Source organism: Gorilla gorilla, chromosome X (assembly GCF_029281585.2).
Source record: "Gorilla gorilla gorilla isolate KB3781 chromosome X, NHGRI_mGorGor1-v2.1_pri, whole genome shotgun sequence".
Lineage (NCBI taxonomy): Eukaryota > Metazoa > Chordata > Mammalia > Primates > Hominidae > Gorilla > Gorilla gorilla.
Window position 1 is genome coordinate 118568723 of NC_073247.2, and position 14999 is coordinate 118583721.

The following is a 14999-nucleotide window of genomic DNA, read 5'->3' on the forward strand; positions in this document are numbered from 1 at the left end:
ATAACATTTTCTTTTCTCTAATTTACTTTATTGTACAAACACAGTATATAATTTATATAACATACAACATAGGTGTTTATTAACTGTTTATGTTATCAGTAAGGCTTCCAGTCAACAGTAGACTATTAGTAGTTAAGTTTTGGGGGTGTCAAAAGCTATATGTGGAGTCTTGGCTGCGTGAGGGTCAGTGCCCGTAATTGCCATGTTGTTCAAGGGTCAACTGTATACTGTATGTAGTACACTGTTTATAAATATTATGCTAACTATATAGTTACTGTATAGTAACTATACTGACTACTGTACTAACTGGAGTGATAATACATAAATACTGTACAAACAGTTACTGTACTGAAAGTTTTATTATAAAAAGGCTTTGACCAACAGGATGGATTGTGAGGAAAAATGTAACACAACAGCTGCAGTTGCTTACTCCTTCCATGTCCCCAAGGGAACCATGATTGGCCCCTGGCCAACCCTGGGAATGTGGCTCTCAAACTGGTCTTTATGTTAGTGATTGATAATTTTGTTATATACACCTGGAACAATGGACCATGTTGTACCAGCCTGTCAGAGTTGCTTTTTACAACAATCAAGATTGATTATATCCTAGTTTCATTGTTGGGGTCCTCAGTTTCTGGCAACATGGCCAGTTGCTAGCAGGATGCACCTAGTAAGCAGTCCCTTCATCTGAGTCTTGGACCCCAACACTTAAATTGGTTCCCTGGGCAGAGATATGCCACACATTTCTGTAGTTTGCTGCCAGAGAGAAAGACCACTCCTGTGTGCTCTCAGATGAGGAAGGACTAGGCTACATTAATATCTTAAAATCTGTCCTTCAACTTAAAGCATTACTAAAAATTATCTAAACTATTTCTGGTTACATTAAGTTTTTTTCTACTCCACTAGTACACGAAATTACCTGGAAGATTCATTAAGTACCTGCACACTGTACCACTATTAACATATATACATTTGCAGTTGGTGTGTTCACATGTATGTATCTATTTCTGCCTATATTTGAGAGTAGTTCAGGGTCTTTTACAGAAACCATGAGAATTTTGACTCTTGTATAAGAAGAGCAGATTAAATCCTTGTCTAAATAGGACTTAGTTTTACAATATTTCTTCTGACTTTCTCACTGAACAAAAGAAAGCTCTTATAATGGGTCTCAGGATTTTTATATATTCACTTACTCTAATTTTAAATTTATATCACTAATTCTTTTTCCAGCTTTATTGAAGTATGATTGACAAATAAAATTTGTGTATATTCAAGGTGTACAACATTATGATTTGATATACATATAAATTGTAAAATGATTGACATAAATTAATACATCTATCCCTACACATAGTTACGTGTGTGTGTGTGTGTGTGTGTGTGTGTGTGTGTTGAGAATACTTAAGATATACTTTCTTAGCAAATTTCAAGTAAACCATGCTGTATATAAGATCCTCAGGATTTATTCATCTAAAAAATTTGAACTCATAGATGCAGAGAACAGAGAAGTGGTTGCCAGGGGGATTGGGGAAATGGGGATATGTTGGTCAAAGGATACAAATTTGCAGTTATACCACAAATTCTAAAGGGTGTTAATCACATTTCTTTGAAAAAAATGCTGTAATCTGAGCTATAACCTATCTGCTGAGTCAAATTCACCCTTTCTTCACGGTTCTTCCTTATAGTGTATTTCCTTACACTGCTCACAGTTATTTTATTCATGGGAGTGGTCTGCACTCTTATTTATCCCCTCATCTGTAGTTCCATAGATTTATGGGAAGCTGTTTTATAGCCTGCACCTCCTCTTACCTGTAGGAATATTTTCACTCAAATATTATGGATAGGTTTTTATTGAATAAAATGGATTTCTTTCAGTTCTCAGATACCTAAACAGCTACATGGCTCAGACTTTTATTTTGTCCTAGGAATATATCTGAGGAAAAGAATCCTCTTACTATAATTCTTGATTTTAAATATCTTGTGTTAAAACTCTTAGCCAAATTTTTAGGAAAATGTTTATTTTTAAAATATGGTGACTTAAGTACAGAAAAATCTAGTCTGCTTATATCTCTCTCCTTTCTTGCTTTTTGCACACCCTGTCCTCCATCAAGTAATTAGGTTTGACTACATACTTAATACTATTCATGTGGGTTTCAGTTAAGCTAAAAGCTGAACGCCCTGGGACCAAAAATCAGGCTGAAAAATCACCAGACTGAAACATATATTTTACCTAATTGGATATAAATACACCAATGAACTAGGTAGAATATCTTTGCATTCACCATAATTTCAAAATTGAACATTGTAATAAAGAATGATCATTGGTTTGACATTTTATCATCAACCCCAATATATTCCCATTCAGAATCAAGAAAAAAAAACCATATAGTGGAGATTCTTCACTAACTAGAGCGAATGCAGCTTTTGATTAGTCAGAATAGTCACATTAAGCTTCGTTAAGAAAATTGGCCAACAACCAGCTTCTTTGAATCAGTCTTCAGTTCTACTGCCAAATATTCTTAGACCAGGTATCTCTTAGGATTAGAGAGGAGGAGGGGAAAGGCAAAAGGCGTTTGACATCATGTACTTGCTTTTTAAAATTCCCCAAATCACAGTAAATAGCCAGTTTGGGAAGAATTTTAAGATTGGATAATTGCTGGCTTTAAAGGGGTTTTTTAATTCCCTTCGTTTGTCTTCTTCACAAGAAATGTGAAGCCTCTTAAAGGCTTCTTTGCCATTACACAATGGAGGCAGTGTACAATAGTGGAGAGATCATGGGCTTTAAAGCCAGATAGAACCTGGGCTTGAATTGAATCACAGCTCTGAAACTTACCAGCTGTCTGGACTTTAGTCAAGCTTCTGAACCTTACTTTTCTTGTCTATAAAACTTGGATATTAAAATAGCTATTTCACAATGTTGTTAATGATTAAACAAGATGACACATGTAAAAAGCTTACAACCTGACACATGGTAAAGGTTCAATTAATGTGTAAACCTTTCTTTCCCCAAACTTAATGGAGTAGAGACTTTTAATAATTGAAATGAGAAGTGTCTTGCATGAGAAAATCAAGAAAGTCTGTTTATATTTTCTAAATTCAGAAAATAATTTTTGAGCAAACTCTAGCCACTGGGGAATTTTTTTCTAAGTGACTAAGGCCCAGTCCTCCAGCTACTCAAGAGAGAAAGGCACATTAATAGTACAATTACTGAACAAGATAAGAGGTGGAAACAATGTGTTATTGGAATTTATAAACTAAGGAAATTCTGATCTGGTAGCAAGGCATTGGAAAAGTATCTCATGTAATTTGTATAATGTAGATATGTTCTTGAAATTCTGTTTTTTAAGGAGTAAGGTACAAATTACAGTTCACATGAGGCATATTGTCTTTAAATGTTGAGGTATATTTGGGCACTCAAAAGTTGACATAATGTTGTTCAAACACGTGTTGAATATAATCTACTGGGCCCTAATGGTGTTCTCATATTTCAGTTTTTTTAAGAGGGAGGCTTGCATCTTGGAACTCTTGCTATCAGTGTCACAGTGAAATATCTTGAGTACTATCTTGAATATCGTGAGGCAGTTTTTTTGTGAGTGACCTTCCTTTAAGCTCTAAAAATAGTTTGTGCTTTTTATTAAATCACTGGTCTTGCATCCATATTTAAAGAAAATAGCTTTTCTTTATATCAGCCCAGTAGGAGCTATTGAAAATACTCAAATTTTCTTTTAAACACATTTTTATTCTAAGGCTGCTTTGTTAAACATTAGTTTATGCTATGCTGCAAATCTTTTAGAGATCCTTTATAATCAAATCTCTTGTCTAGTGTCTTCTGGCATTTTGCATTTGGCCCTGTTTTTTTATTTTTTGTATTCTCCCCCACCATCATTTTCTAGCATCGGCCTTAATGCAAGTTCTACTGTTCTCCTGGGCATAGACTCAGACGTTACATACAAAGTTTCCCTTTGATCCCACACTTCAAATTAATTTGCATTATAGTCTTGGCTATAATTAAGAAAGTTATATATTTGGCATTAATGCCTAATAAAGTGATAAGCACTAGCACTGGAGATTCAGACATTTATATTGTATTGAATCAAATATTTTGCAATGAGAAATCAGACTGTATAGACTGAATCAAGTAAATACCCTAGAGAGGTATCAATTCCTTATGAGAGCTTTCCCCAACTGTGTGATACAGCTTGTTGCCTAAACCTAAATTAGAATTGCTTTAAGGACAAAGAGCAAAATGATTGTGAAAGACATCATCAACTACATTACATTTTTTTCCCCTTTCTTCTTGCTGGCTCTATTTTTTTCTCATTTGCATTTTTCTCATCTCGATGTCCAACTGACTCATGATCTATGTGAAAAGAAAGTAGTGAAGTGTAGGTGTGTGGGCCAGGGCCAGGACCCTGTAGGCATACAGGTGGAAGGATTGCCACAGTTTGACAGACCCTAGAATCCAGGAGCTAGAAAAACATCAAAAGACAGCTGAGTTATGGATGGTTGTATTGTAATGGACTGTTGGAATATGAAGAGCAGAGTTCCAGTACCAGCTTTATTATTTAGATGCTGCATTCCCTTTTGAATAAGTTATGTTACTTTTTCAACCCTCCACTTGAGCATCTCTAAAATGAGGATATTACCTTCTTCTGGGGGTTGTTGTGAGGATTAAATGAGGTAATGGATATAAAAAATATATTTTAAATTGTATAACAACTGTATATTGTAAGGAAATGGTAGGAGTAGCTTACTACTCCATGCTACAGTCAAAACAGATAGCTACTTTGATATAACTCTGGACTTCAGTGGGGCTGACACTAGCTCTGATATTTCAAGCAAGACATTCTTCCCCTTTGAACATCAGTTTTCTTCTGTGTCTGATTAGATGTCGGGCTCGGTAATCTAAAGATCCTAGGTGTATCTTTGTTCACTGTCACTCTATTATTATCTTACAAGTAACAAAATAGAAGGGAAGATATTTGTGCTGAAATTAAGTCCCATCATAGAATTTTTTTAGTTCACAATTATGTCCCAAAATGGGAGTGAAAGTGCCTTGATTATCACCTCTTTTCCTTTTTAGGGTCTAGGCCTTCCTATTCACTGTTTCTGTTAGGCTTATTTGCTGGTCAGGTAATAATCTGAGAGGTTTCTGCTTTTCCTGTGACAGCAAAGGAATACTTTGGCTAATATTCTCCTTGGCATTAAGCTAAATATCTTCCACAAAATGATATCTTATATAGGAGACAGGTTTGGGCATCAAGGAGATTCCTCACCTACTGATGCTTATAGATTCTTACCTTCCAAAATATATTTGCTACAAATATTTGTAGCATTTGTAGCAAATATATATTGGCAAGTACCTGTTATGCTTATTGATGAATGGTAGTTTACATTTTATGTAATAAACATTTTATTGAGTATCTGCTATATGCCAGAAATTATACTAAATACTTACATTATCTCTAATTTTCATGTAACATAAATGTCAGCTGGGGATGGGGGTACACATAGGAGGGAAGCTGCTTACATTCTCCCAATGATCTCAGTTCTGGGGGCCTACTTTTTGCCGAATTTCTAAGTTTGTTCATTTTACAGTTCAAAATAGAAAGATCACTTATCTTGCCATGCTGCACCTGCTACCATTATATTCCACACATGTATTAGTCGGGTTTGTGTTGCTGTAAAGGAATACCTGAGGCTGGGTAATTTGTAAAGAAAAGAAGTTGATTTGCCTCATGGTTCTGCAGGCTATACAAGAAGCTTGGCGCCAACCTCCGCTTCTGGTGAAAGCTTCAGGAATCTACCTATCATGGCAGAAAGGAAAGGGGGAGCACGCGTGTCACAGGGTGAGAGAGGGAGCGAGAGAGAGGGAGCAGGTGCCAGGCTCTTTTAAACAACCAGCGGGAACTGAGAACTCACTCATTACCATAAGGATGGCACTAAGCCCTTCATGAGGGATCCTCCTCCATGACCCAAATACCTCCCACCACGCCCCACCTCCAACATTGGGGGTCACACTTCAGTGAGATTTGGAGGGGACAAATATTCACCATTTCAACACAGCATCTACCAAGTGTCATACTTAGCCTCTACTTCAATTCATATGTATATTATATTCACTACTTCAATTCATATGTATATTATATTCACTTGAGGCATTCCTGTCTGTAGTAGACTTTAGTGAAGGGGAATGAAGTATTTGCAGCATCACCAGTAACTTGAAATTGACAAATATCTTAACAAATATCACCTGGGATTTTTTCCTCTGGCTGGTTCACCATACATAGAGGGACAATGTGTTATTGAACTATATAGACTCTCTTTATAGTCTTTCCCTCACCTGGTAGATTCTTCCCACACCCCAACTTCACTTCTGACTCAATTATGCATAATGTTTTAGTTTTTATTCCATAAATGAGCCTGTGGCTTGCTTTTGCATATCCAGACACATCTAGATATATGCTCAGTGAAACAATAAAAGGTGACCACTCTCAGAATCAATCTTCTTCATTAAGCAATCGTGGTTATAAGCACCAATATTTTTCTTAAAACCAAACAGTGTAAAGGTTGGTACTACCCTCATTTTATAGATAAGTAAACAAGCTCAAAGAATTAAATGACTCGTGCAGGGTTATTCATTGAGTAAGTGACAAAGTCAGATTTCGAACCATTGGAATCCAAATCCTATGCACTTTCCACCAAACAAGACACGATTCAAAAAGGAAATTGGGAAAAAAATGCATACTAATGTCCTCTGAGCTTGCAAATAGGAAGATTGCTTTGAAAATTCATAGTATTTGAATCCATTAGGGGTGGGGGAAATGTATTTTTACCATTATGGTCCCAACAGTATTGTTTAAGAAAGTAGGGAAACATAAGTTAAGTAAAAAGTCTCAGTAACTTCGAAAATCCTGCCGTATATCAGGCAAATGGGACATTTATTATGGCTAATTAAGTTTTATCTTTTAAAATTGATTTGTACATTGAGTTTTACCTGATAAATATTTATTGATCCTCTCTATCTTTTTCATCATACTTCTTTTAAAAAATAGTTTTTCTAATACCTGCTGGTTTTTTTTTACAGAGGCAGTTAAAGGCAGATGCTAAAAAAGCTATTGGAAGGCTTCAACTACGCACACTGAAACAAGGAGACAAGGTACATTCATGACTTTTAAATGCTATTTATTTTAAAGCAGTGCTACCAAGCCATTGTTCAGGCTAAATGTTCTTCCTAAGTATGCTTTTATTGGCATTTATGAACCTTATTGACTTTTTATATGCATTTGATTCTAGAGGTTGGCTGAATAATGGCCTCCCAAAGATATCTAAGATAACTATTCCCTTGAACCTGTGAATATTACCTTATATGGCAAAAAGGACTTTGCAGATATGATTAAGTTAAGGGTCATGAGATGGGGAGATTATCCTGGATTATCCAGGTAGATTCAAAATATAATTGCAGTGTCCTTATAAGAGGGAGAGAGAGGGAGATTTGACCACAGTACAGTAAGGGATGTGACAAGGGAAGCAAGAGGGTGGGGTGATACAAGGAAGAGGCTAGGAGCTAAGGGATGCAGACAGCCTCTAGAAGCTGGGAAAGATAAGGAGAGGGATTCTCCCCTGGTGACTCCAGAAGGAGCGCAGTATTGCCAATGCCTTGGTTATAGACTTCGGATTTCCAGAACAGTAAGAGAATAAACTTGTGTTGTTTTAAGCCGCTGAATTATGATAATTTGTTACAGCAGCTACAGGAAACTAATACAATGCTTTAGTGTTACTTTGGTTGAATACGCATTTTCAGATTTAGGACAGTTGAAAAACTACCACTGATGGGTAAAACATGTATTTCAAAAAATAGCTATAGAACTTATGGAAATAATACACCATTTTAAATCTTACCAAAGTCATGAAACTGTAAAACACTAATGGAAGAGATAAATCAAAGAAGATCTAAATAAATGGAAACATATACCATGTTCATGGGTCAGAAGACTTGCTCTTGTTAAGATGTCGGTTCCCCACCAAACTAATTTATGGATTTGATGCAGTTTCAATAAAAATCGTAGTGTAAATCTTTTATAGAAATTAACAGGCTGATTCTAAGCTTAGATGAAAATGCAAAAGAACTAGAATGAACAAAACAATTTTGATAAAGAACAACTTTGGATGATTCATGCTACCTGATTTCAAGAATTATTTTAAAGTCACAGCAGTCAAGACAGTGTCGTATTGGAAAAAAGGATAGATTTATAGATCAAAGAAACAGAAGACAGAGTACAGAAATAAACCCATATATATATGGTCAGTTGATTTTCCATAAAAGTGCAAAAGCAATTCAATGAAGAAAGGATAGCCTTTTCAGGAGGATAGCCCTTTGTTGGCTATCCATATGCAGTGATTGGATATCCTTAAGCAAAAAACAAGCAAACAGACAAAAAAGAACTTAAATCCATTCTTCATACCCTATGTAAACATTATTTCAATAGATCATAGACCTTAACATAAAACCTAGAACTATGAAATTTTTAGAAGAAAACGTTAAAGACAAATATTTTCATGACTTGGGTGACAAATATTTCTTAGATATAACTCCAAAAACAAGTCCAAGAAAGAAAAAAATTGATACATTTGGCCTTGTCAAAATTAAGAATTTCTGTTCTTTGAAAGGCACTGTTAAAAGAAGGAAAAGATAAGGTACAGACTGGGAGAAAATATTTGCAAATCATATGTCTGTTAAAGGGCTGTACCCAGAATATAAAGAACTCTTAAAACTTAACAGTAAGAATACAAACAACCGAATAGAAAACTGGCAAGCAAAACAGACAATTCACCAAAAAAATAGATATATGAATGGCAAATAAGCACATAAAAGATGTTCAACATCATTAATAATTAAAGAAATATAAATAAAAGCCACAATGAAGTACAATTACACATTCATTAGAATGGCTAAAATGCATACAACTGAAAATACCAAGAGCTGGGCGAGATTTGGAGCAACTGGTACACTCATTCATTTGCTGGTGAGAATGCAAAATGTATAGCCAATTTGAAAATGTTTGGCAGTTCCTTATGAAGTTAAAAATACACTTACCATAGCACCTAGCAATCTCACTACTAGATATTTACCCTAAAGGGAGAAAAAATCTATGTTCACATAAAAACACAACTGTTCATAGCAGCTTTATTCATAATTGTCAAATACTGGAAAAAAGCCAAATATTGTTCAACTGGTGAATGGATAAACTGTGGTACATACATATCATGGTATACTATTTAGCAATAAAAGTGTGATGGGAATCCCACTGATACATACAGCATTATGGATGAATCTCAAATGCATTATACTAAGTTTAAAAAGCCAGACTCAAAAGCTAGATAAGGCATGATTCCATTTATATGACATTCTGGGAAAGCCAAAACTATAAAAACAGATCAGTGGTTGCCAGGATGTGGGGATGAGAGGAAAGGTTAACGACAAAGAGTTTGGAGGAGTTTGTTGGGAGTAATAGCACTATTCTATATCTTGATTATGATAAGGATTAAGTGACGATATATTTTTCAAAACGTGCAGAACTGTACACTAAAAGGGTGAATTTTACTGTATGTGAATTATACCTTAATTTTTTTAAAATGAGAAAAGTTATAGAGCTTGCATAAATGGTATTTTATAAATTCTAAAATCAGGAAAAATAAATCACTGCTACATGTTTCCCTTTGTTCTGTTCCCCTTTTGTTTCAGTTTATTCTTTTACCTTTTTAAAGTCTGGATACTTTTAAATCACCTTTGGGAACTTTACAGTTACATAATCATTCAGTGATATAATGCTCCTCCTTTTATAGGAATTTAGGCTGGTTAAGTACATGTATGTTCTGATCTTGTTCCATAGTTTAATGTATTTTTTCTTATCTGTCAGAGTAACAATAACTACTTGCTTGTAGGAAATTGGCCCTGATGGAGATAGTTGTGCTGTGTGCATTGAATTGTATAAACCAAATGATTTGGTACGCATCTTAACCTGCAAGTAAGTTTGATTTTCTTCTATATCTTCAATAAAATAGCTGACCCACAAAAATGACTGTAATGGAAGAAAACTATTTTGAATATTTCCAAACTAATGTAAAAAATGTTTATTTTTTAACTTATCTTCATTTAAATATAGAATGGTTTATTTTTATTTTTATTCATTTCTTAATACCATTGAAATTGGTATAAGTCTAATTGTAATCTGCTTCAATTTGTTCTAAACTAATTCCATAGAAAACTGAGAACCTAGCCAGCACAATTTATATATGTATTATATATAATATATAGTATATATAATATATAATATGTATTAGTATAATTTATATACTATATATAATTATATATTATATTATATATGATATAATTATAATATCATATATAATATAATTATAATTATATATTATATATTATAATGTATAATTATAATTACAATATTATATATGTATTATATATTTATATATTATATAGTATATATATTACATAGTATATTATGTATAATACATATACTCTATATTATATATACTATATAATATAGTATATAATATATAATTATATATAAATATATTTTATATATAGTATATTTTAAGTATAGTATATATAATATACATAATATACTATATATAATATATATAGTATATATAATATATTATATATACTATATATAGTATATACTATATATAATATGTTATATATACTATATATAATATGTTATATATAGTATATATAATATATACTATATATAACATATTATATATAGTATATATAATATACAGTATATAACATATTATATATAGTATATATTATTATATACTATATACTATATATACTATATATACTATATACTATATATACTATATATACTATATATACTATATATACTATATACTATATATACTATAATATATACTATATATAATATATTATATATAGTATATATTATATATAGTATACATAATATATAATATATAATTATATATACTGTATATACTATATAATATATATAATTTTATATACTACATATAATGTGTATTATATATTATATATTATTTAATGTATATATAATATATTATACAATATAATATATTATATATTATACAATGTAATATATTATATATTATACAATATAATATATTATATATTATACAATATAATCTATAATATATTATACAATATAATATGTTATATATTATACAATATAATATGGTATATATTATACAATATAATATATAATATATTATATATTATACATTATATATTACATATTATATAGTATATATACTATATATTGAGTATATATACTATATAGTGTATAGTATATAATATATGTATATGTACATGTACATATATACTATATGTACAGTATATATACTATCTACTGACTATATATACTATCTACTGAGTATATATACTATATAGTGAGATAATATACTATATATTATCTATTATATAGTATATAATAGTATATATATACTACATAGTGTATAGTATATATATACTATATACTATATATACTATATACTATATATAATATATACTATATATACTATATACTATATATAATATATACTATATATAATATAGTGTATATATACTACATATATAAATTGTGTATATATTATACATATATGTAAATTGTATATATATATAATACATATATATAAATTCCAACTAAGGAGTGAACACTTCCAAATAGATGCTCATAACTTGATTTCATTTTATTTTTTCTTGATAGATTAGAATAAATTTAAAATTAATCCAGTACTATCCTTATATTTATATGTGTATTTATATCATATTATGTATATATGTATATTATATATTTATGTGTATATATGTACATTATATAATATATATACTCTACATAATATATAGTATATATATTATATACATTATACACTATATATAATATAGTGTATATATTATATAATATATACACTATATACATTATATATAATATATACTATATATAATATTATAATATATAGTATTATATATAGTTACACATGTAAATATAAGGATAGTACTGGATTAGTTTTAAATTTATTCTAATCCATCAGGAAAAAAATAAAATGAAATCAACTTATGAGCATCTATTTGAAAGTGTTCATTCCTTAGTTTTTTAAATTATCCCTCTCCTGAAGGTTGTTCTTAACACTACTTCTTTTAGCTATTTAATACAATAGTGATGCTCTTGGAACATATCACATTGCCTAAAGCATCAGTACGGTGTTGTTGTACTCCATACAATACTGGACTATATTATTGAGAATGACTGTACCATTTATCAGTTAGGGAATTATAACTGTTTAAGATTTGAAATAATGAACAAAGTCTTAGGTCAGGTAGCATCCTAGCCATTTTCAAATGAGTACTGAAAATTTTTTTTTTTTGGAGCTAGAGTAATGAGGCTTTTACATTTAAAAGTACCGTATTATGGAATTTCCAAATTTTGTTTCTATGACTCCTTCATTTTATGAATAGTGTGTTTAAAAGGAAAGGCATCCATTCAAAGGCTAAATAAAGTTACACTAAGTAATCTGTTAATATATATTAGGTAAAGTGTTGCTACTTTACAACTGATAATTTTGTTTTTTTCCTGCATTAGCCATATTTTCCATAAGACATGTGTTGACCCATGGCTGTTAGAACACAGGACTTGCCCCATGTGCAAATGTGACATACTCAAAGCTTTGGGAATTGAGGTAAACATTAATATGTTATTTATATGAAGGATATATGCCTGGGCTTTGGGGAAAATAACAAAATAACATCCTTATTTTTTCGCTATGTAATACACCATACTTATAGTTTATACCTAAAACCAGACATATTTATATCATATAGACAATGAAGTGCCATCTTGGGCCATCTCCATTTTCCTTCTTCCTCCCTCTTTCCAAGTAGACTCATTATTTGGTCAGAATTTGAAATGATAACCATATAAACCACCAACTTGGCATCCCTCTTTCTATTTTTGTAATCTTTTGCTATTGCATAGTGACCAAATTTGTAGTTAAATAAGCAGACATAATTTGAGAAAGCAGAATAAATATTAAATTATAATTTTATATTTGGTAAATGAAAAAAAGGCCTATTTTCAAGATACAACATAAAATCAAGCTCAAATCTTGACTTGGGAAGGTACATAGATGATAATGATTCTCAAGTTCCATAGGGGACAGCCTGATGTTTTTTTAGGGCCTAACTTGTACCCAGCATTATTTTATGAAGTGCTGGTATCACCCAAATGAACATACCAGATGAGAGTGCACTCTGCCTATAGCATCTTTCACCCCATTGGTGGACCCAGTTACTCTGTTTTGACTGGGGCTAACAAGAGACTTGTGATCATCAAAAGGGATCATAGGTTTAAAAGGTTAAGAAATATTGCTTCAATGAGTCACCTATAAAGAAACTTTGAAGTGATATGTCGAGGAAAAGCGTGTACACTGAGAGGCTTTTAATTTGTTAAATGTTCTTTAAAGGTGGATGTTGAAGATGGATCAGTGTCTTTACAAGTCCCTGTATCCAATGAAATATCTAATAGTGCCTCCTCCCATGAAGAGGATAATCGCAGCGAGACCGCATCATCTGGATATGCTTCAGTACAGGGAACAGATGAACCACCTCTGGAGGAACACGTGCAGTCAACAAGTAAGCATCATACTAAAGGTTAACGAGTGCCCTGCAATCCATTGTAGATCATATGCCTGTATAGTACTCTTGCTTTTTAGCGTTTGTTCCATTCAGCCATTATCATGATCCAGGTTTTTTCTACTTAAAATAATGCCGTGAAGGATGCACCCCTACCTTAATATACATATATTCAAATGTATTTGAAATAGATGAAATGCATCAGAGTGGGGATTATTTACAAAAGAAAGATTTATTGGAAAGCTTCTCTCTGATGCATTTAAATCTTGGCTTATTAACTACTTACAGAGGGTAAGGAGAAACTTTAAACTTTAGAAGCCATTGTTTATTGCAGATAAAGCAGAAATTAAAATAAAGGAGTTCTGAAATGATAAAACAGAATTCAATTTACAAAAGGTTGGTTTATACCCAGCTTCTCTGGAACCCATGTTTTGCAAGTAGGAAACTGTTTAAGAATGGTATGTGCTGCCACCTGTTGACTATTTACCATGAAATGAACAAACTGTTAGAAACTAAAATTGAATATATCATTTTCAAAATTCATGTGAATTTGTATTGCAACTTAGTAATTTTATGCCAAATGAGAAATTTTAGGGAGTTCTGTTTTTCCCTATAAAGATAAAACCCCTATAAAAATTATTTTCCCTTTCTTTAACCTCAATCTTTTCCATGTTTTTGTTGGTTTGAAAGTCTTCTCTCAATCCTCATTTTGAGATAATTTAATTCTAGTATAAAAGTAAAACAAAAACTGATGGTCAAAATGACTTATGAAACTTTCAGCTTCCTATTATATAAACCTTTGTCCTCTATAGGCTTATCAGTGCCATAGATACCACTTCTGAAGATATCACAATGAATATCACCATGCAAAGGCAAACTTTGTATTTCTTGTATCTAATCTTCAGACATTCCCTTGAATATAAACTAGTTATAGGTATCTTAATAATCTGTGGATTATTCTACCTGTAATAGAGAATCATTGTCTGATTGCCCCAGATGATCTTGTACTCTCATAATTGTGTGGTAATAGAATTCAGTAAAGATAAAAGAGAGTGTACGAGATAATTTATTGCTAGTCTTTTAAAAAACAACATTCCAATCTACTCTTTTTGTGTTCTGTTCTTCTGTGGGTAGGGGTGGGGTGGGGGAAAAAGGTAAGCACAACAGATTTTGCAGAGATTTGAAAAGCAAATGAAATAATGATCCATGTTTCTCCTCCTGTATTCTTAATTTGGATGATAGTAATACTCACCCAACCGCCCCAAACCAGAAACTAGGGACATCCCAAATTCTTCCCACTTCCCCTTCTGTGTTC

The 14999-nt window shown here is 31.8% G+C and overlaps 1 protein-coding gene across 2 annotated transcripts in view; it reads left to right on the forward strand.

Annotated features, from left to right (window-relative positions):
* The window catches only part of RNF128 (ring finger protein 128), a 100886-nt gene that overhangs the window by 81448 nt on the left and 4439 nt on the right, over window positions 1-14999 (forward strand). For both annotated transcript variants that reach the window (XM_019018832.4, XM_031006140.2), the window contains exons 3-6: window positions 7088-7159; window positions 9946-10028; window positions 12636-12732; window positions 13516-13684. In XM_019018832.4, the coding sequence (XP_018874377.1) occupies window positions 7088-7159; window positions 9946-10028; window positions 12636-12732; window positions 13516-13684 (421 nt within the window). The remainder of the gene's footprint in view (window positions 1-7087; window positions 7160-9945; window positions 10029-12635; window positions 12733-13515; window positions 13685-14999) is intronic.